The sequence below is a fragment of the Anastrepha obliqua genome, chromosome 4 (genome assembly GCF_027943255.1).
Source record: "Anastrepha obliqua isolate idAnaObli1 chromosome 4, idAnaObli1_1.0, whole genome shotgun sequence".
Taxonomy (NCBI): Eukaryota; Metazoa; Arthropoda; class Insecta; order Diptera; family Tephritidae; genus Anastrepha; species Anastrepha obliqua.
Window position 1 is genome coordinate 63,718,716 of NC_072895.1, and position 23,569 is coordinate 63,742,284.

Below are 23,569 nucleotides of genomic sequence, written 5' to 3' on the forward strand. Positions count from 1 at the left end.
AAAACACAATTTTCTAATAGCTAATTAAAGGCGATTGCAGCTTTTCCAATTTATGAACCTGCTGAGTAATATGCAGACATTCACGAACATACATACGTACATCCATAAATATATATGTATATATGCACATAAATATACAAACACTTGAATATACTCGCACAAACGAACATACACACACACACACACACATGCGATGCAAGCGCACACATGAATATGCAAGCAAAGCAATACGATTATTGTGGAACTAAAATTAACTTTTTTATGGATATTCTGTGAATGCTAAATGGGGTTTGAAATTAAATTTTGCATTAAAATCACGTTTCTTTAAAGACATTAAAAATATTAGAAAAGGATTTTACGAGTATTAGTAGCGCCTTGTGTGTAAGTATATGTGTATGTATGTATGTTTGTAAGATGTTGCTGCTTAAAGTTGCTTTAAGCTGTAACACGAGACTTTTGATTTGGGTGGTCTTAAAATTAGCATTGTTTTAGTAAAGCCATCAATTTAATGATGATAACAAAGTTTGGAACGTGAATAAATACTGTTTATGTGTGTGTATACATACATACATACAATATTGGACAAAGCATTTGCAACTAGAAAGCTTCGTTGGACATTTTTCTCTTACAAATACATTTTTCCTATGGAATGCTTCTTATTGCATGTTTTAGAAACTAGAACATTTCACTAATATATTTTAAAATGCTATTTAATTATCTTTTCTTCGGTTTTATTTGAAGAAAACTTGAACTAAGAAGCACCACTGCGCGATAAAGCAACTGCAACTTTAAGTGGTTTGCTATATTGCGCCACAATTTTCAAGCTTTATTCCGTCCCTTAATTTTATTTATATACAGGGCCCGCCATCTATCGTTACGGATTTGAACTAGGTATTATTTGGAGAATGGTAACACTTAGCTGTCATCTGATTTGACAGAAAATTAGTTTTATTCTTCCGCTGAACGAAAATGGTTGTGTATACGCTTAAAGGACCGACCACCCAATGCATTTTCGCTTCGCTTCATGGGCTTGGGATCGACTTGAAGAAGATGAAGACTTTTACCGAAAAATCATCTTTTCGGATGAAGCTCATTTCCATCTCGGCGGGTATGTTAACAAGCTAAATTGCCGCATTTGGGTCTCAGAAAACCCGCACGCACTCGAAGAAATGCCGATGCATTCACAACGAGTCACTGTTTGGTGCGGATTTTGGTCGAGAGGCATCATTGGTCCATTTTTCTTCGAAAATGAACGAGGAGTGGCCGTAACCGTCAATGGAGAGCGTTACCGGGCCATGTTGAACGAATTTTTGTTCTGAGAAATTGAAGAGGAGGATATTGGTAGCATTTGGTTCCAACAAGATGGCGCTACTTGCCACACAGCGAATGCTACGATCAATCTTTTGGGCACTGTCTTCGAAGATCGCATTATCAGCCGAAATTCTGATATCATTTGGCCGCCTCGGAGCTGCGATTTGACGTCGTTGGATTATTATCTTTGGGGTACCGTCAAAGACCAGTGTTATGCCAACAAACCAGCAACAATTGATGCACTGAAGACCAACATACGCGATGTCATAGCTGAAATACAGCTGCATACAATCGAAAATGTGTTGAAAAATTGGACCGATCGTATGGGATGGTGCATGGCTAGCCGAGGCAGCCATATGAATGAAGTTATGTTCCATCATTAACCGGAAGGATTGTACTTCACAAAAAAAACAGTTTGGAAAAATATTGAGTAGTTTCCTTTTTATAGCATTTTTAATTCCAAGGGTCCGCCATATAACTTAACATAGGCATTAACTGAAGGAAAGGTCAAATGGTTATAAATTTTGCTTTTAAAAGTATTCATTCCCCTGAAAACGCTCTTAACTTGTGCAGCCGAATTGCCAAATTAGGCCCATTTTCAAATCAGACCAAAAACCCTGAACCCAAAACTCTGAAGTAGAAAATGGGGTCAGTATTAAATAAATATTGGGTAGTCGAAAAAGTCTTTTCGTATTTTGTCAATAGATGTCGTTGGAGTCATCTATCTCCAGTGCTACCAATCACATTGTGTCATATCATATGGTGTTAGAAAGGTGACATTTTAAGCTTCATTTAACCAAAAAAAATTAAGTTCGGAGAAGTTGAAAAAAAGTTATAGCTGTTCAAAAATGAGTGAAAAAGAAATTCGCTATATTTTGAGATTTGTGTATAAAAAAGGGAAGAATGCCACGCAAGCCACCAATGAAATTTGTGAAATTTACGGAGGTGATGCTGTATCAGTTCGCTTCCGTTCTGGAAATTTCGATGTGAAAGATACACCTCGCCCCGGTCGACCTATCGTTAAAAAAGTCTATGAAATTATGGAAAAGATTGACCAGGACCGTCATATAAGCTGCCATGACATCGCCAAGGCACTAAACATTCATCATCAAACGGGTTTGAACCATTTAAAAAAGGCTGGTTACAAAAAGAAGCTCGATGTTTGGATACCACATGAATTGTCTGTGAAAAATTTAATGGACCGAACTAACATCTGCGATTGTTTGCTGAAACGAAATGAAATCGAACCATCTCTGAAGCGAATGGTAATAGGAGACGAATAGTGTATCAAATACGACAATAATGTTCGAAAAAGATCATGGTGCAAGGGTGGTGAAGCTCAACAAATGGTCGCAATGCCAGGATTGACGCCTCGAAATGTTATGCTGTGTGTTTGGTGGGATTGGAAAGGAATCATCTATCCAACCTGCTCGAACGATTGATTCTACACTTTAATGTCAACAACTGATGAGATTGAAGCAAGCAATTGAAAAAAAAACGGCCAGAACTGATCAGCAGAAAGGGCGTCGTCTTTCATCAGGACAACGCTAGGCCACACACATCTTTGATGACTCGGCAAAAACTAGGAGAGCTTGACTGGGAAGTTTTGATGCATCCACCATATAGCCCTGACCTTGCACCATCGGACTACCATTTGTTTCGGTCAATGCAGAACTCCCTTAATGGAGTAAAGTTGGCTTCAAGAGAAGCCTGTGAAATTACTTGCCGCAGTTTTTCGCCGAGAAACCACAAAAGTTTTACAATGATGGAATAATGTCTCTAGAAGAAAAATGGCAAAAGGTGGTCCACCAAAATGGTACATAGTTCATTATAAATATAAAAAAAAATGAGTTGAACTTTTTCGACTACCAATATTTAACCACCAACGGTCGAACTATAATTATTTCATATTTTTAAGTGAGTTGAGTTCAAAACACGCACTAAAAAGCGCGCTAGACACAGAAAGGTCAAGTGGAGACCGCGAATTGGACTGTTAAAACAAGTCTATCTTACGAATTTCTTGCCATCACTGTCTTATCATCAGATACCATTTCGTAGTTTGAGACCTCAATTTTCATTTTGCCGTCGCATTTGCATGCGAGAATACAGCGATTCGATTGGTTTGATGCCATGTGAAAATGAAATGTTGCCGACATAAGAAAACCGAACAAAGTCAAAACTGAAATTTGACAGATGTTAAGTTACACTTAATAGAAGATGTAGATGGGGGCTTAGGTTGCTTATCTGCACAGGAGCTGTGCAACAAGCACAAACGGTTGCAGTTCGCTAGGGATCATATAAACGTAAGTAGATAAATAGAAAACTTTCCTTTTCAGCGACGGGCTTCAATTTAATTTGGTAGGAAAAGATCATTTCGAAATGATTATTACAGGTGTGGCCAATATTAAACCGTTAACCAGCTCTCAGCGATTTTTGATGATGACACGCTGAGGTTGTGTTGGTGATATAAGAAAAAAAAAATTAGTATAACCTTTGCTTATGTTCCTTCACTTCCGTCTGAACAACGACTTATTGGAGAGTGTGTGAATACGTGTGAAATGAGCGGGCACAGTTCGGCTGCCGAGAACCTTGTGACGTTTCAGTCGAATTTGCTCGCACAATTTTATTTTTCACCATAGTTAATAGCCAGACTGGCACTTCAACCATTTCACCTACCTACCTATAGTTAATAGCCAAACCTGGTAAATTTGGATCCCAGGATCGACGACCACGAGTCTACCGTCCTCAAAACCCGTGCTGTATTGGCAGTCAAGCACAGTAGACATGTTACGGTCCGGTGATGTTTTTCCGCTGCTAAAGCCGCGCCTGGAGCCTGGATAAATATACCATATTTAGAAAAACATGCCGAGTGGGAGAGCCACTAAAATGAATCCTCCAACAACACAATGACTCCAACCATACAGCAAAGATCCTAAAATCGTGATGCTATAAAAATAAAGTAGACGTAATGGATTCGACCCTATGATCGTCAGACCATAGCCCCATAGAAAACTTAGTGGAAATTGAAAAAAGACGATTGACTGCACTAATGTAGCAAACGCTGACCAATTTTTCCAAAGAGTCCTTAAAGCGTGGAGAAATTATCCCAGAATATTGGTCTATGTGCATGGCTTTATTGAGGGAATGGAGTTGCCAAGAAATACTTTTACTTTATTTAAGGGGGGAGCCTGCTTTAGAGGCTTCAAAAAATCGATTTTTTCGTGGATTTTTTTGGGAAGGAAAGAAATATTCGATTAAAACGAAACTTTCAGGTTTTATTGTTATATATTATAATTATTTCAACAGTCTTCTCAAATTTTTGCATTAAAATATAGGTCATATTATGCCTGGTACAAGCATTTTGCCGAGGCGCATCGAGTGTGCATGTGTCGTGCGGCGGGAAAGATGCAGGTCGCAATTTTCATCAGAAATCAAAAACCCAAAAAAAATTTTATTTTAGTATAGTATAGCTTCTAGTTAAACCAAGAAAATTAAACAAAAAATGAAAAATTCTACAATTTTTCGGTAATTAAAAAAAAAATTCATTTTTTTGGAAAAACAAATTCACTTTAGACTGTTTAAAAAGTGGGTTATTCATAACTTTCTTAAGGTTTTTTAGGTTCAACTAGAAGATAATTTATTTCCGAGTACAATCAATGTTATCTCGTGTCGATAGGACGTTTAACTTTTTCCCTATTTTTCCCGCTTAGGAAAAATCGTAAAAATAAAAAACCGGGAAATCGCACTTCGAGCGATCCGGCCGCTCGTATACCTACTCGACGCTTGCTCACAATTTCTTCTGTAACTCCGAAAATATTTTGAATTTGCTTCTGAAATGTTGAGGACACATTCATGGATAGTTTGGCAAGACATTTATGCAAAAAAAAACCGATTTTTTGAAGCCTCTAAAGCAGGCTCCCCCCTTAAAGTAATGTACTGCTTTCTTTAAGCAGCAATTGTTTTGACTCGTTGAAAAAGGCCAAAAGCAGCTAATCGCTGAGCAATTGCAGTATTTCCATTATCTTATTTCAGTTGCAAATGTTTTGTACGACACTGTATGTGTGTACGTGTATATGAATGTAAAAGTAAAAGCACAAGGACGTCCACAGGTGGTGGAAGCTGGTATGTTGTATATTCTACGGAACAAATCACAAATTTTGGATATATAAACAAAAAATTACATTGAAAACAAATCAATCATTACATTGAAATCACACAAAGTCTTTGCGATTAGTTAGTGAGCATTAAATGCTCTTCTCATAATAAGGGTGATCAGATTGGAGGCCAAAGACCCAAAAAGGGTGTATGCGCCAATTATATATTGATATATATGTATATAGATTGGAGGTACTTTTTCCAATAGGGTTTTTTTTAATAGATCACGCGTGACTACTTTCAAACTAAATACATAATTTTTTTCAGTATTCATTGACATTTCAACATGGACAGACCTAAGTCTCAACAACGTTTACAAATCGTGCAAATTGTATTACAAAAATCGACGCTCTGTGAAAAATTTTCATCGAGCGTCAAGGGCAAACTTATGGTGTTCAGTGATGAGGCCCATTTTTGGCTTAATCGCTACGTCAATAGGCAAAACTGCCGTAGCTGGGCTGAAGAATAACCCGAAGCCATTCAATCACAGCCATTACATCCACTGAAAACCACCGTTTTGTACGGCCTAAGGGCTGGAGGAATCATCGGCCCATATTTCTTCTAAAACAAGGCTGGCGCCAATGTACCAGCGAATGGCGAACGTTATCGCGCCACTATTTTTTATGCCGGAAATTAAAGCTCGTGATCTTCACAAAATTTGGTTGCAGCAAGACGGCACTACTTGCCACACAACCCGTGAAACAATGGATTTACTGCGTCGTCGTTTCGATGAGCAATTTATCTCTCGTCTCGGACCAGTGGATTGGCAACCAAGACCACACCTTTGGACTTTTATTTTTGGGGGTATGTAAGGTCTAAATGCTTTGTGGATAAACCAGCTTCGAATGAGGCATTGGAAGCCAACATTACTTAAGTTATTCACGAGATACCGACCGAAGTCCTGCAGCAGGTCATTCAAAATTGGTGTTGAGGGATGCCGAAATACGGCGCAGGTGTTATACGGTTGTTCTCCAGAATGTATGCATGCGGGATGTATCTAAGGTTTGACTTCTTCAGACTAATTGCAAAGCACAGATGGAAAGCATAGTATGAAAGTCTGGCTTATTTTGCCAAGGGTTTGGGATGATCCATACGTTGAGATATTAAAATCCAAGCACAAATCTCCCACTACAAAAAATCAGAAAGCCTCGCTTCATATTAATAGGATAGCAACTTTTAATTGATCTACCCAATACGCCGATCGCAATTTTATTAAGAACTTTGTGGAAAATGATTAACATGAAAATTCGTCCTATGGATGATGAAGGTCTGAATAAAATAAATCGGTAATGGCACCAAAGGGTTCTTAGTTTGGAGTGCACCTCGTATAACTAATTGATATGTTAGTGTCTATTCTTTTGGTGGCCGCCGTAGTCGGATGATTTGGTGCGTGACTACTATTCGGAAGTACGCGGGTTCGAAACACCAATTAATAGAAAAAGTTGTTTCTAATGGCGGTCGCCGCTCGACAGGCAATGGCCAACCTCCGAGTGTATTTCTGCCATGAAAAAACAGTGGTTTAAATCTGTAGGTGACTCCAAATGTGAAACAACATCAAGTCGCACGTGTATTGGAGATCATTAGAGCATTTTATATAGAATTTCGGTAATCAACAAGCTGTGCGAAATACTGTTGCCAACTCTGAATGAGACCAAAACAAAAAACACGAATCGTAAGATGAATAAAGGCAATTCCAATAGAGGCCCGTGGGAGCGCCTCACTCACCGAGTATTTTTCATCGGAGAGTGTTTGCTATCCAAAATATTTGAAAATTATACGAGAGCTTGCATTTAAGTAAAGCTCGACAATAATTTGACATTTGATTGCCACAGGTTGTTTACATAAATTTTATGTCCAAAGGGACTTATTCGCCCTTGGTTTGGGGCTTACTAAGAAAATTACATTTATTATTTTGATTTAAATTACGAAGGGTGTATTGTCTAAAGTCTCGCAGGCATATACATATGTGTGTATATGTGTTATGAACATTAGGATGGCTCAAAAACAAAAATTGTGTTTGTTTTGTTGCCACCCCTTAAATTTGTGCTATGGCTAAAAAATAAGACACTTATTTCTTATTTTTGTATTTATTATTTATCCGTGTCGAAATGCTTAGAAAATTAATTTGGTATAAAATGTTTTCAAATCGATACTATGTAATTTCCTCTTTCAATTTCTTTTCTTTACTAATAAGAACAAAGAATAACTATTTTTTCTAGTGAATCTGACAGCTTTAAAAATTTAAAAAATTAAAAACAAAAAATGTTATTTATATAGTTTTAATTATTTATTTATTTTTTTTTTTGGTACCATTTTTGGAACAATTGAAAATTTTGAAGTGAAATTAACAGCGGAGACTGAATAAAAGTAATTTTTTCCAATGAGAATCCATTAGTAATATACAAAAGGCGGGTAATAGTAAAAAAAAATTAATATAGTAGACTCATTTTTTGGCAAAGAACAAATTGTAGCATCAAGAAAAAAAAACTTTTTTTGGGTCATCCTTTCTTTTAATAAATTTTGGCTATATTACTCATACCATACATTCGGGCGGTAAAAAAAAAAACGACCCACCCTAATGGACACATAGTACCTATAGATGCAATAAAACTCATGCATCTATACTTGTTTGTACCTTTATGCGCACAGCAATAGGAATATGTAATAATCCACCCTTATGTCATATTTTTCCATGAGATTTCGCTAGATACTCTTTCAAAAAATATGAAACTGAAAGTGAATTAGGAAGCGGAAGTATGTTTGAACGCTTGTCAAAAAGATCAACATATGCAAGAGTATATATTAATACATAAATGCGGTCTTTCACATAAGGGTTGATGTTCGAAAACTAATTTTAAGTTTCTACAATGAACGATTGCATGATAAAAAAAAATTTAATTACGTTTACGGTAAATTTGCATACCTACCAATAATGACTATATAATTAAGAAAATAACTCTTTCGCAGGTAACTATCATAATTGGTAGGCCAGGCTATGTTGGCTGTCGTTCTACACAGAGTGTGGAAAGGTGCACGTAGGTGGGTCAGCTGTTCTTATGTGGGTCTACTTCATAGAGCTGCTACTTCTCTCTTCCATGAAGTTGAATTGTGATACCATAAAGTACACATAATTGTTAATATACTAAATAGACAACCAATATGGATTGAGGTAGCAATTATTGGACAACCGGAATTGGTATTACTCAAAATATTAACTGTATTCATTGCGTAGCACACGTTGCCGTTTTTCGGAGATTATTGCAATATTGGGCATACCATCGTATAACGCCATTTGCTGAAAAATTCCCGTTAAGAAGAACGTTCTAAGCAACGTGCAATAGTAATCATACGGAGATCACTGCAAAAAATCTATCTTTAATACGTTCACGGCGGCGCGTACCACCGGTGGCCCGCACAAGATTGCGTCATCTGGCAGCGCGTACCACCAATGGTACTTTATTAGACGGTACCTATGAGATGAGATGCCATAAACGACTACCCTTACGAACAAATTTCGTTTTATGACCTGCAATCGCTCCCGTCCGAGAGAGCGAAAAGATGTAAACATTGCCGTCTGTGGGCGAAGACCATGAATAACAGCGCCGGCGTGAACGTGTTAATGTATTACCTGGTATAATTTATAATTTAATGATATTAGGTATGAGAATAAGTTTCCGTTCGTTCTTAGCCAGAGTTACGAATTATTTAAACATTTTTCAGGCAGCATACGGATTCCTTCGACGAAAAATTCGAGTTCTTTTAACTCTCTAAATATATCTGGACCGATTTAGCAACGTGTAGCCTGGCGTTGCCATGCAGAAAAATCAGTTTGTCATGTCTACCGTACCATTCCGACCACTTTTCTTTGAGAGCTCGATTCAAACGCATTAGCTGCAGTCGGCAACGATCGCCAGTGATGGTTTCAGATGGTTTAAGGAGTTCATAATAAGTGACACCCTTCTGATTCCACCAGATGCACCACATAACCTTTGAAGCATGAATATATTTTTTCGCTGTCGTTGGACCTGGTTAACCTTGCAGGCTCCAACATTTTCGATGCTTAGGGTTATCATAATTGATCCATTTTTCATGGCCAGTGCCGATGCGATGGAGAAAACCTTTTCTTTTCTGCCGTTCAAGTAGCATCTCACACGCCACCAAACGTCTCTCGATATTCCTTCCCTTCAATTGATGTGGCACCCAGTTACCTGCTTTCTGGGCCATTCTCATCACGAGCAAACGTTTTCCGACGGTTAATCTGTCAACATCCAACACTTTAGACATATCATCTAGGGTTCGACGTGCATCTTCATGTAATAATTGTTGTAATTGAGTATCTTTGAATTTTTTCGGTGCTCCTTCGCGACCTTTATCACTCATGTCGAAATTGCGACTTTAGAAGCGTCGAAACCACTCCATATAAGTTGTATTTGATGGAGCGTGATTACCGTAAATATTGAACAATATTCGACACGTTTCAGGTGGACTTTTCGATAAAAGGTAATAATGAAGCATAACTTCCCGTAAATGCTGTTTATTCGGGATGAACGTAGACATTTTTGACGTCAAATAAAAAACAATCTCTATTATTTATTAAATTACGAGAGCCAAATATTTTTCTTATCTTTACTTGGATCTTTGAACTGTGTTGAATATAAGTGTTGAAATAAATATTCTGCTAATACAATAAACATTTGGCGAATAATGACTCTTCTGTGTCCTAACTAATCAAATACCCAGTGCATTCACAAAGTGATGTCGATTCTCCTTTTCTTCTTAGCCAAAATATCAAGATTTTTTTCGGTAGTGACTAAAATATCTCGCTGGATAGTTTGCAGCGCTAATCTAAGTCTCAGAGCTTCAATAAAGGCTTTCGGCTGGTCCTTTACAGGAATTTTTCCACAAAACCTGGAGTAAGTAATAAGTCTTAATGTTTATATGAGGTTTTCTTTTTTAAGAAAAACATATATTATAATATAATTATATATTTACCGTTTCCACATTTTCATGCTAGATTTAAAGTTTTGAGCGGTCTCAGTTATTTCGTTTGGCCATTGTTCTTGTCCACAGCTATTCACACCACGATGCAATAATGTTTTGTATCTTTGACAGCATTTCTCGATGTTCGAGAAATGTTGATTCAAGCTTTTCTGAGATTGTCCAGAAATGGGATGAAAATAGAACGCCGATCATACTCTTCAGCATTTCCTTAGTTTTCTCGATTTCTTTGACGTGCTGCACGTCGAGTAACAATTAAATTAGTGCCAAGCGATTTCGCAACATCATCAGCTAATTTGAAAATCTTTCCGAATATTTCCTCGACTCTGATACGCATATACTAAATTTCTTTGTGAAGATTGTTCGCATAACATAACTAACTCAGTGCGACTTAAATGGCAATTTCCTCTTTGTACTATAAATTTTGGCTTACACTTTTCGTCAAGCTGAATATCGGTGTGAGAACTGTTCATGAAATGATACACCCATACAAGAAATGATCGGAGACTTGAATTGGCTGAGTGTCAAACAGCAAATATTTTACCACGCTATGAAATTTATTTTTAATATAAAGCAGGGCAAGTTACCGTATTATCTGAGCGATAATCTTAGATACATAAATGAAACCCATTCATATATACTCAGGGAAAGTAACAGTTTTAGACTACCACTGTTTAGAACAGAAGTTGATAAGAAAAATATTTTCTATAAAGGATTAAAATGTTTTAACGAGCTACCAACTCAAATAAAAAATTCTGTTAACATGAGCACTTTCAAGAGGCTGCTATTTAATCACTGTAAAACGTTGCCGATTAGATAGAAACTAGACCCTTCATTTTCAAGCAGTACGAATACTCGTATGTATTTCATTAATTATGTTAAACTATAAATTACGCTGTAAAACTTGATAACTATAAATTATGACTAGGACTATGAATAAGTTCGTGCGGTTTTACAACAGATGGCGTAACTTGATTATTATTCCATCGATCCACATTTCCAAACATTCATTGGAGAGCTACTGTCGTAAGGCACAAACGTCAGTATAAGTTTTTTATTTGAAGCGTAAACAACAATATTTTTACCACACTTGAAAATGTCGAATTTCGTGCCAAATAATGTGTTTTTGCGGGGAATTCTTTAATATGAAGAAAAAAGCAGCCGAAAGTCATCGTATCTTGGTGGAAGTTTATGGTGAGCATGCTCTAGCTGAGCGAACGTGCCAGAAGTGGTTTGCACGCTTTAAAAGTGGTGATTTTGGCTTGGAAGACGAAGAACGCGAGGGTGCGCCGCCAAAGTTCATGGATACCGAATTGGAGGAATTGCTCGATCAAGATCCGGCTCAAACGCAAGAAGAGGTTGCAAAAACTTTGGGAGTTGATCAATCAACCATTTCCAAACGTTTAAAAGCCATGGGAATGATCCGAAAGGTAGGCCATTGGGTGCCGTATGAATTGAAGCCAAGAGACGTTGAACGCCGTTTTATGGCATGCGAACAACTGCTTCAACGGCACAAAAGAAAGGGTTTTTTGCATCGAATTGTGACTGGCGATGAAAAGTGGGTCCATTACGACAATCCAAAACGTCGGGCAACGTATGGATACCCTGGCCATGCTTCAACATCGACGTCGGCGCAGAATATTCATGGCCTGAAGGTTATGCTGTGTATCTGGTGGGACCAGCTGGGTGTTGTGTATTATGAGCTACTGAAACCGAATGAAACGATTACGGGGGATGTCTACCGACGACAATTGATGCGTTTGAGCCGAGCACTGCGAGAAAAACGGCCGCAATACGCCGATAGACACGACAAAGTTATTTTGGTGGTCAAAACATACTTAGAAACGCTCAAATGGGATGTCCTACCCCACCCGCCGTATAGTCCAGACCTTGCGCCATCCGATTACTATCTCTTCCGATCGATGCAACATGGCCTGGCTGACCAGCACTTCCGTAATTACGATGAAGTCAAAAAATGGATCGATTCGTGGATTGCGGCAAAACCGACCGAATTTTTCACAAAGGGAATCCGTGAATTGCCAGAAAGATGGGAAAAAGTAGTAGCAAGCGATGGACAATACTTTGAATATTAAATTTGTAACCATTTTACGTCAATAAAGTTTCAAATTTCGAAAAAAACCGCACGAACTTATTCATAGTCCTATTATAATTTTATTTTGCTGTACACATAGGAATATTATTATTTTACTACTTAGCATATAAATGCATAAATTAGGTTTTAAGACCGTAAACACTAAATAAATAAATAAAAATAAATAAATGATAAACTGTGAGGCTGCAATGCTCGTATTCATTCATAAGGCATATGGATGCACACCATTAGATTTCATTTTCAGGTCGTCCATCTTTTCTAGCGTTGGACAGATAAATTTAATTGGTTCTTGAAACAAGTTCGGAGAAGCCAGATGTTCGACTCAACGGGTTTCGCAAAATTTCAGACGGCGAGACTGTTTCGCACTGGGTTTTGAGGCTAGGATGTGTTTTTTCAATAGGCTTCCAGCTTATTTGGATAGACGAAAAAATTTGCTAACCTTCTTGGCCTTGCATGGCCCATTTGCACAAACACAGTGCCTCCCAAGTTAAGAGTAAAGGCATATTTTGGTCTAATGAAATGCTGTTAATAAATATCCCCATGAACTTTTAAACAGCATAAAAGGAGAGCCGCTGGGTCTCGAAGCCGGGCCTTGCCGGGCACGAGTCTAGTGAACGAGACCGCTGTAGCATACAAACAGACAAGCAGTGCAGCACGTAAAGGTCAATGTAGAGATTTCCATCACTCAGAATCATTTTTTTTATTCAATAAAAAAAATGGAAAAGAAAAATAGTATGATTAATTTGCCGCCACCTTGTGTGTGCACATACATATATGTATGTATAGTAGGCATTCGCGAATGTATGAAATTTGAGCGGTCTTAACTTCTCAAGCTCCTTTGAGTCATAATTGTGCAATTTAAAAAATCTGTAATAACAAAATAATGTAAAATTAATATTTTGGATATTAAATTTCTGTATGCAAATTTTTTTTTCAGCCGTAATTCTGTATTTATTTATTTTATTTTAATAATCTACAGTACAAATTGCCTTACAGACTAGGCAAAATGTAAAGAAAAACAAGCCAAATTTGCCAACTAAAATGTTAGCAATCAATATAAATACAATATTAAGCAACTAAATTTCAAATTTTTTACAAAATTAAATTTAGATAAAACGAAATCAATCAGGTTGAATTTGGATAATGAATTGTAGTCTCTAAGTGCGCGAGCAATGGGGGCATTACTCGCAAATTTAGTCTTAAAGTTTCCCTCATAAAAAGGGTAAGTATTGCGAAGACTTCTTTGTGAAATATTAAAGCTTATCCGCTCAAGTAGAACTGGACAGCCGTCGATGCCATCAAAAATGAAATGAAAATAAATGAAGGGAAAGGACTGTGAATCTCTTTTCTAGAGATTCCAGATTAATTAGATTTAGCCGAGAATTATAGGAAGGTACAGGAGCCTCAAATCCTGTGGAACGTAATGCCTGCTTAAGCAATATCTATTTTTCGAGCTCGCTCTATTATATTTATCGAGAGATCTCCAAATGATAACAGCAAACTCTACTTGAGAACGAACAAGAGCCGTAACAGCAGGTATACGGATCAGAAAATTAACCCTAGAAGGTCATCGTTATTTTTATAACGTAGAGGTCATCCCTCGTCGATTCGACGACGGCATTACTCAAAGTCATTAATATATTATCCTACTTATCAAAACCTACCAAAATCAATATATTCACTTTGCCTTGTTTATATATCTTCTAAATAAAACAATATCAAATAGTTTTTCTTAAATCTTTTTATTATAAATAAAATTTTCACAGCTCTGATTCATTTGGCTTTTGTACAAAATACAAACTAAGAAACAAAAAAAAATTAACAATTTAATAACATATTATTCACTGAATGGTATTTTTTCATAAAGATAATACTATTAACTAAAAAAATAAAATACTTTAAGGAATGAAAGTTCTCATTTTGTACAAGAGGCACAAAGCTCTATTTTATGCTCCCCACAAAGACTTTTCTTACATTTTGCACAAAATGATTTCGTCATCCGTCGCTTAGCAGGGGGACAAATTGCGCAAATCTTTCTTTTTTTTGTTAAATTTTTTTGGCGATTAGTATCTGCGGTATTTTCATCATAAGAAATAACATTTTCAATATTTGATCGCAACGACGTAGACAATGCTGGTACTTCAAGTCTGTTTGTCAAGTGACTTTGAATAAGGGCAGAATGCAATTTTTTCATAAAAGCTGGACGACTAAGAGGTGTTTTATTTGTTTGAAATACGTTGTGTGAATAAATAATGTGGCTGTTTATAAAAGCCATGTTCAATATGCCAAAAAATTGACACATTGGCCATCGGTTTGTTTTGCGTGAACAGCTCATGACACTACACATATGGTCAAAAGTATCAACGCCTGCTTTCGTTTTGTTGTAAAATTCGATCATGTAGGGTTTGTTGGATTTGGGGTTTACTGCTCCTTCCTCATTACAGGATGATAATAAATATATTACTTTACTCGGCTTCGGCTTATATGATAGAAGCGTCAGCTCATTATCATAGCAAAACATTGACGTATTACACTTACGACCTTTTATATTTTTCATTTCACTCGGAATCTCTCGCTTATTAGAACGTAGAGTTCCAACCATTGTCAGCTTATATGGTTCGCATAACAGTGATTTAGCAAGAGGAATCGAACTAAACCAGTTATCCATTGTAACGTTTCTATTTGAACCATGTACAGTTTTAGTCAACTCTTTTACGTAGTACTCACCAAGTGGAAAGGTGGTTTTGTTTGATCCTTTTCCCAAATACGGCATAGCATCAACCATGTAGTTTGTACCGCTATCACATATCATTACCATTTTGAGTCCATATTTTGCTGGCTTGTTTGGAATGTACATCCGGAAGCTACATTTTCCCCTGAACGCCAGTAGTTGCTCGTCAATCGTAAGGTATTCTCCAGGCGTATAGTTTTCACGGCACTTTTGAATGAACATCTCCCAAATTTTTCTAATGGGGGCAAAATTGTCTTCAACTATTTGAAGGCGTGCAGATTTATCGTCGAATCGAAGACATGACATAAGAAATTTGAACCTTGCTTTTGTCATTATCGAAATATATGTTGTTCCACCATAAGATCTGTCAAACAATTCATCTGCAGACAGATGCTGATCTTTCTTGACTGCTGTTAGTACCAAGAGTCCAATTAAGGCAGACATTTCATTTGAAGTAGTTGCTTTCCTTTGAGCTTCATCTGTAGTTACAAGTAAGATGGACTGCCGATTAGCAATCTCAATGTTTGTCCATTGAACAATTTCCTCCACGATCTCTGGTGTAATGAACATTTGGAAGCATTGCAGTGGGCCTGTTATATTTTTGCAATGGCGTGTTGGTCCTCGAGCTTTATGTACTACATTTAGACCATAACGATAAGATTTGCCCTTTTTTGTTGACCACTTATGTTTATTTTTGCCCCGCAAAATAGATTTATTAAAATAAATTATATTTGACTTGGCTCTCAATAAATGTAAAGGTATGTTATCTTCATCTGTGTCGGTTGATTCTTCTGAAGAACTTGCATCCCCTAAGCTTTCGTTTTGCTCGATTTCTGCATCAGATTCTAGTTCGCTGTTGTCTAACTCATCGTCTAATCCATTCTCGTCGTCGCACATTGCAAGAAATTTTTCAATTTCTTCGTCAGTATAAATTTTGCTGCCACTCATATTGTATTACAACTGTACATACCAAACAGATAAATAAACAAGAAAAATTACTTCGGAACGAAAAACTCACACAAAGTTCATCGTTCGTCTTTTCGACTACGCATTTTTAAAAAATAAATGCTTACAGAGATCGTACGAAGCCAACCAACTGCAAACGTCAACAGCTCAACAGCGACTAACGCTGTAAAAAAGAAAGGCACCTTACAAACAAAGGAACAGTGCGATAACGGTAAAATAAAAACTCGCGTCGTCGAAACGACGAGGCATGACTTTCCAGGGTTAAGATTACACGACGAATGAAGCCTAGAACCGAATACGATTTGGAAAAAATAAAATTAATGTCACCACTGAAGGAAAATTTCGTATTGAATAAAATTCCAAGATCCCTTAACTCTGTTACACTTTGTACTGCATTATTAGAAATGGTGTAGGAGTTGTTGAAGTACTGTAGAGAAAAAAATGTATGTGCTAAAAATTAGTATTTATCAAAACCTCAAAAAGTAGTGAAAATAATTGGCAATTCAGCAATACTATTAAGATATGCATACATTCATACTAGGATATGTTTGTGCTCCTGTAGCTGCTTTCATTGCTATAAGATAAAACACTGTCACATATTTTACATTGCAATCATGCAGTGCTAACGTAAGACAATCGAGGCCGTTACGAGATGTCAGTGTTTGAATGTCAATGTGCACATATCTCTTACAATAAAGAAGCATGATACAAACTACAAAAGAAATTAATATAGAATTAAATTTTTAGCAAAACTAGCACCATAAATAAAAAAAATAAATAATTGGCGCGTACACTCTTTTTGGGTGTTTGGCCGGGTTTTTACTCCTATTTTGTGGTGTGCGTCTTGATGTTGTTCCACAAATGGAGGGACCTACATTTTCAAGCCGACTCCCAACGGCAGATATTTTTTATGGGGAGCTTTTTCGTGGCAGAAATACACTCGGAGGTATGCCATTGCCTGCCGAGGGGCGACCGCTGTTAGAAAAAAGTTTTTCTTAATTTTGGTGTTTCACCGAGATTCGAACCAACGTTATCTCTGTGAATTCCGAATGGTAGTCACGCACCAACCCATTCTTAATTCTAGCATCATACGTTGCCTTAAAATTCCTGTGATGACCGTTCGGATAACGAGAAGAAGTACGCACTTCTCAGAATTCGTACAGCAGAATTTAGCAGCCCGAATTTCGAGAGCAGAATATTACACCATAAAAATTGTGTACCCAACCCACACGAAAAGCATGAATGTGTACTTTTGCCGGAACTAGTATACGAGGTCTGTTCAAAAAGTATCGCGAATTTTGTGTTTTTTCAAAAATTATTTATTTATTCATTAATATCTATTTTGTCCCCTTCAAAGTAGTCCCCATGAGATATTGGTTGGTTGGTTGGTTAAAGTGGTGATTCTTCCAGAATCCAACTAGCGCTTTCGCGCCATTTTGTTGCCACATCCTCGTTGCCAACTTGTTTAACGGTTTTTTACAGCATAACTATATCCAGTCTGTGCGGTTAAGGAACCTTATTAGGTTGTTAACGTCGACGCCAGATAGTTGCTCGAGATTCTCGAACAGCGGTTGGCCCAGGGTTAACAGTCTGTCCTTCCATAGGGCAGGACATTCACAGAGGAAATGGAAGATTGTCTCCTTTTTCTCCGGTTGTTTGCAACTGTGACAGTATGTATTGTGAGGGATACCCATTTTGGCTGCTTGTTCTCCGATAGACCAAAAGCCAGTTATGACCGCCGTTAGTCTCCAGGCATCCCGTCGTTTCATTCTTATTAATGCCGACGATTGCTTGAGGTTGTAGGTGGGCCATAACGTTCTGCTAATATTGCATTTCGTCTGGACTTTCCACCTACAGTCAGCGATTCGGAGGTATTTTTGGGAAATTGTGCTCTTGACTGCACCTAATGGTGTGAGTACCAATTCTGCAAGAGCGTTATTCATGGCAGATCCCCCTCTTGCCAGTTCATCTGCTTTTTCGTTACCTTCAATGTTCCGATGTCCCGGGACCCAGATTAAGGTAACTTTATGGTTTTCACTCAAGATGGTGAGGCTATTCCTACTTTGTTCCACCACTTTGGAGGTTGTTGTGGCCGAACCCAGTGCCTGGATTGCAGCTTGGCTATCCGAGAGAATAGCGATATTACCCTTAAAAGAGAAATCTGCGATTAGTAACCTGCAAGCTTCCCCAATCGCCAGTACTTTCGCCTGGAAGACACTGCTGGTATTAGGGAGCCGCACAGATTTCTCAATTTTAAGTCTGTAAGAATATATACCAGCTCCAACACCGCAGCCCATTTTACTTCCATCCGTATAGACTGTAGTGTCGAAGTTGTTTAGAGAGAATCCCTTATTCCATTCTTCCTTAGTTGGAAAGAGAGTGGCAAAATTCCTATTGAAAGTTACCGTCGGGACGATGTAGTCAGTTCTCACCGAGATTATTTGAGTTTGTCGCAATAATAGACTAGCATGACCATAAGTTTTTTCTCTCCAGCGACCCGCTTCGTTTAACCTAAATGCACTCATGGTTGCCGTCTTCTTAATATGTAGGTCTATTGGAATAACGTGTGTCAGTACATTGAGAGCCTCTCTAGGACATGATCTGATTGCACCGACCGTTATTGCACATGCTGATCTTTGTATTCTGCCGAGTAGTTTGGTATTGTACTCTCTCCCTAGAGCCTTCCACCAAACTACCGAACCATACGATAGAATAGGTCGTATAACCGTCTTATACAGCCATAATGTATGCTTAGGCTGAAGACCCCATCTTCTTCCAAGCATACGTTTACAGGCATATAAAGCAATTTCTGCCTTCCTTACCCGTTCTTCAACATTTAATTTCCAGCTTAGTTTGGAGTCCAAAATTACCCCTAAGTACTTTGCGCTGGGTGATAGTGAGAGAGTTTGTCCGTTAATATTTGGTAAGGTAAAAGGTGGTACCTTATATCTGGTGGTGAAAAGCATAAGCTCTGTTTTACGTGGGTTTAAACCTAGGCCACAGCCTGTGGCCCAAGAGTTAAGCTCGCCTAATGCCCTCTGGATGATCCCACTGATCGTATTAGGACACAGTCCTGACGCCATTAACACCACATCATCAGCGTACGCCACCGCTTTTACCCCACCTCTATTAAGTTTTATTAAGATTTTGCTAATAACGCATAACCAGAGAAGTGGAGACAGTACTCCCCCCTGTGGGGTGCCTCTGTGGACCTTCTTGGTTATACTGATATTGCCCATATTAGCTTTGATGATCCTGGTTTTTAGCATAGAGATGACCCAATTACTGATGCAATTGTCCACCTCTAAGTCTATCAACGCCCGTTGGATCGCATCTGTACTAACATTGTTAAAGGCGCCTTCTATGTCCAAGAATGCCGCCATGGTATAATGTTTGTTCTCTAGAGAGCCCTCTATTGTTCCGATTACCTCGTGAAGCGCTGTCTCCGTAGATTTGCCTTTAAGGTATGCGTGTTGTGCAGTAGATATACCAGAGCTCTCCAAAGAGCTTCTAAGATATATATCCAAAAGTCTTTCAAAGGTTTTTAACAGGAAAGACGAAAGACTGATTGGCCTATAGTCCTTCGCTGATTCATGTCCCCTCCTGCCTATTTTTGGAATGAAGACGACCTTGACTAGTTTCCAACTATCTGGAATATGACCTAGGTTTAAACACGCATTAAAAATTTCCTCTAGCCATGGTAGGATACAGTCCAAGGTTTCCTGTAACATCTTTGGGATGATCCCATCTGGCCCCGGAGATTTAAAAGGTGAAAAAGATTTAATTGCCCATGCAACTTTCTCCTTTGTAATTATTTCTTTTGCGAGGTGCTGTGGATTATATTGGCTCCGCCTAATACTTCCCCTCCCACTTTCGTGGACGCTGCACCCCGGGAAATGCGTGTTTAGCAGAAGTTCTAGCGATTCCTCTGTCGTAGCTGTCCAAGTACCATCAGGTTTCTTGACCCAAGAAGCCATTGAATGATCTTTGGACAGAACACGGCTAAGCCTGGCAGAATCCCTGGTGGATTCGATTGACGAACAGAATTCGCTCCAGCTCTCTTTCTTGGCGGCCCTAATTGCCTTCTTGTACTGTCTCCGACTCTCTTTGTACAATTGCCAATTTCCTGTCGAGTAGCTGAGGTTAAACGTTGATCTGGATTTTTCCCTTAGTTTTGAGAGCTCACTGCTCCACCAAGGGGGATGGGATTTATTACTAAATTTTATGGGGCAGGACGTTTTGTAGGCCCTACTAAATGCCTTCTCCAGTGTTGTGACCCTACTCTCAAGGCTTTCGGTGAGAGTGATTTTGTGGATGGGAATCTCTCCTATCCTTTTATTGACTATATTTCTGAACCTTTTCCAGTTGGTTCTTAATGGATTTCTATACGGTAAGGGCGGATCAACATTAAGATCCAGATCGTACAGGATCCAGCTGTGATCCGAAAAAGACCTTTTATCAGAGACCCTCCAATTGTCTAACCTTACTGAGCTGCTTTCAGACATAAGGGTAACATCGATCACTTCCTCCCATCCCCTGAAGTACTCCGTACTCGGAAAGGTGAAAGTGGGAGTGTTACCCCTGTTACATACCGACAAGTTAGTGTTAATTACGAAATCATAAAGAGACTCACCTCGGTCGTTTGTTTCGGAGCTTCCCCATAGGGCATGCCTTGCATTGGCATCGCATCCGAGAAGCAGGGTTTTGTTCGGGTTTTCCTGCACAAGTTTACGAGACTCCTCAGGCGGTGCTGGTCTTTCGTGTGCCATGTATATAGAGGCAAGCGTTATTCTGACTCCGTCAGTGGCTTCCACCTCAACAGCCGTCACATCCTGTGAACTATATAATGGAATTAAAAATGTGTTTAAATGTTTTTTAGCTACAATACATGTTCTGGGATTACCTTCTATCCGTTTATAGTAGATATTGTAGGTTTTCCCAGTGAACCCTTTCACCTCGGTGCTCCGCACCCAGGGTTCCTGAATTAGTGCGATGTCCACGTCCTCCTCCGCCAGGAGAACGGTTAGGTTGTCCGTTGCACACCGTGAGTGCTGCAGATTAATTTGGACAACCTTTAAACCCATGTTTATTGGTTTCCTTTTTCGGACTCGGTGTCATCTAGCTGCATGCCAGTCAGCAGTTCGTTGGCACCATCGACCTCATCCTGCTCCTCTTCCGGGTTTGCAGAACGGAATATCTTCAGCTGGGTCTTCCTGATCCCAAACTGAAGTTTTTTTCCCACTTTCTCCAGTGGTTCCAGACTCTCTTCTGTAATTAGAAGGAGGAATGATCTGCTGTGCCTTTGCGGAGCCTCCGCTTTGATGATCGACCAATCGGTCATCGGCACCGAGCGATTATGCGCCTGAAGGTAGGGGATTAGTTGATTGGCATCAAACTCCATGTTTGGTACCCAGATGCGAGCCCTCGGCCTTCGTGGAATCTCGCTAGCCGGAATTAGCTTGAGTTTCAAGCCTTCCCAGCTGTTCTAGATTTTACCAATCACGTTAGTCAAGAAATGCAATGAGAATTGGTCATCGCATTTAATGACTCGGTAACCGCGGACTACCTCCACCGAGTCGAAACCTGGTGTTTGGCCCTCCTGGTTCGCCATGACATGGTCAACGACTATGCGAGACAACCGTGCCTCAATCTCTGACCATTTGTCAAGCACTGGTTTCCCGCGGTTAGAGGTTTCGTCTACCAATGCCATTTGGAGATGGTCCCGTGCCACCTCACTAAATCGCTTGATAGGTTTGGAGGCAACTGCACCCTGATCCGATATCTTGTGCTTTTTTGTTACCTTCCCAGTCTCGTCATGCGAGCGGTTTCGTTTTTTGGCATTTGTCCTGTTGGCGGCTTGGAATGCCAAGTATTCATTAACCACCTTTTGACATCTTGCCTTGTCGGTCTCATCTTTGGGATGCACTTTACCTTCGGTCTCGTTTTTCCGAATCCTGCCAAGGATAGCGAGAGACCTCTGGTAAAGTTTATACCTCGAGGGACCTTTATTACCACGCTTTTGCCCCATGGCTTGAGCGGATGTTGTTGGTTGATTTATAGTTGTTGGCGTACTGTGGCCCACAGCTTTGCCCTCAACTGTTTCTTGGCTGGAGGCCAAGAGCTCATCCTCTGAGGGTGACCCCGTCATCCTCAGTTCGTCTTTGCTTGTACGTCTTGTCCAATTGTCTGACTGTTTTTTAAGTGCGTCCGTCGCTTCCTCCTGTCTGTCTGTTTGCTTGTCCTGTAGTTCTGTCCGCGTGTTTGGTTTTTTATCAGTCCGTACTGTCGATGCGTTGGTATGTTTTACCGTCATTTTGTCCGTTTGTTCCGTGTTTGTTTTCCCGTCATCCGAATTTTTAGGTTTTTGTGGTTTCATTACATCTGGTTCGTACGGTCACCTGCCCCGCCAAGGGAGCTGCGCATGTCGCCATGCGCGGTGACCAAAGAGGATAAAGGGGAAATATCCGGTCGACCATGGCAGCGCCCCATACCATGGCAAGGCCACCGTTACAACCTGAGGCGGCCTGATATCAGGAGGGCTCCGTACGAAGACAGCCTTATTTAGTCCCCCGGCTGCCAAACCCACCCAATAGGCACGGGTCGCATCACACCTTGGGTTGAGGGAGTTTTTTTAACGAAGTTTACGTCTTCGACCTGTGTGGTTCGCGGGAGACCTACTCTCCTACCTTCCATATCTGGGAGGCGTTCCCCTATCCACCACCCGGGGACGCGCCCTATAGGGATAACAGGTTCCCCCAAGAGATATTATGAACTTGTGCCAACGTTTTTTCCACTCTTCGCAGCACTTCAAAAAATAATTTTTTTTTTATTTTGTTCAGCTCCTCCTTCGATGCCGTCTTTATCTCGTCAATTGTAGCGTAGCGTCGTCCTTTCATGGGCCGCTTCAGTTTCGGGAACAAGAAAAAGTCACAGGGGGCCAGGTCTGGCGAATACGGTGGCTGTGGCATCATTAGTGTGTTGTTTTTGGCCAAAAAGTCGCGCACAAGCAAGGATATGTGGGCAGGGGCGTTATCGTGATGCAAGAGCCAATTTTTCTTCTTCCACAAATCCCGGCGTTTCTGGCAGAATGCTTCGCGCAAATTGCTGGTAATATTCCTTATTGACCGTTTTACCCTGTGAGAAGAACTTATGATGCACAAAGCCCTTGCAATCGAAGAAAAGCAAACCCCTTGCAATCGAAGTAAGCAAAATTTTTACATTCGACCGAACTTGGCGCGCTTTTTTCGGTCTTGGTTCGTGTGGCAGCTTCCATTGAGATTATTGAGCTTTGGTTT

General features: G+C 39.4%; 2 protein-coding genes across 2 annotated transcripts; both read right to left on the bottom strand.

Moving 5' to 3' along the window:
- Positions 1-12,779: 12,779 nt before the first annotated feature.
- LOC129244187 (piggyBac transposable element-derived protein 4-like) lies at positions 12,780-16,256 on the bottom strand. The gene is made up of 2 exons (XM_054881801.1): positions 15,305-16,256; positions 12,780-12,835 (listed from the first exon to the last, which is right to left on the bottom strand). The coding sequence occupies exons 1-2, from the start codon at positions 16,254-16,256 to the stop codon at positions 12,780-12,782; spliced, it is 1,008 nt and encodes a 335-aa protein (XP_054737776.1).
- Positions 16,257-21,759: 5,503 nt separating this feature from the next.
- Positions 21,760-22,587, bottom strand: LOC129244188 (uncharacterized). The gene has a single exon (XM_054881802.1). The coding sequence runs from the start codon at positions 22,585-22,587 to the stop codon at positions 21,760-21,762; it is 828 nt and encodes a 275-aa protein (XP_054737777.1).
- Between the last annotated feature and the right edge of the window lie 982 nt (positions 22,588-23,569).

What these genes read in the sequence shown, in the direction of transcription:
- LOC129244187 (XM_054881801.1), bottom strand. Translation starts at nt 16,256, where the DNA reads ATGAGTGGCAGCAAAATTTATACTGACGAAGAAATTGAAAAATTTCTT. An exon ending in CAAAACCACCTTTCCACTTG is followed by an intron (nt 12,836 to 15,304) that starts GTGAGTACTACG and finishes GTCCAACGCTAG; the next exon opens with AAAAGATGGACGACCTGAAA.
- LOC129244188 (XM_054881802.1), bottom strand. Translation starts at nt 22,587, where the DNA reads ATGACGGTAAAACATACCAACGCATCGACAGTACGGACTGATAAAAAA.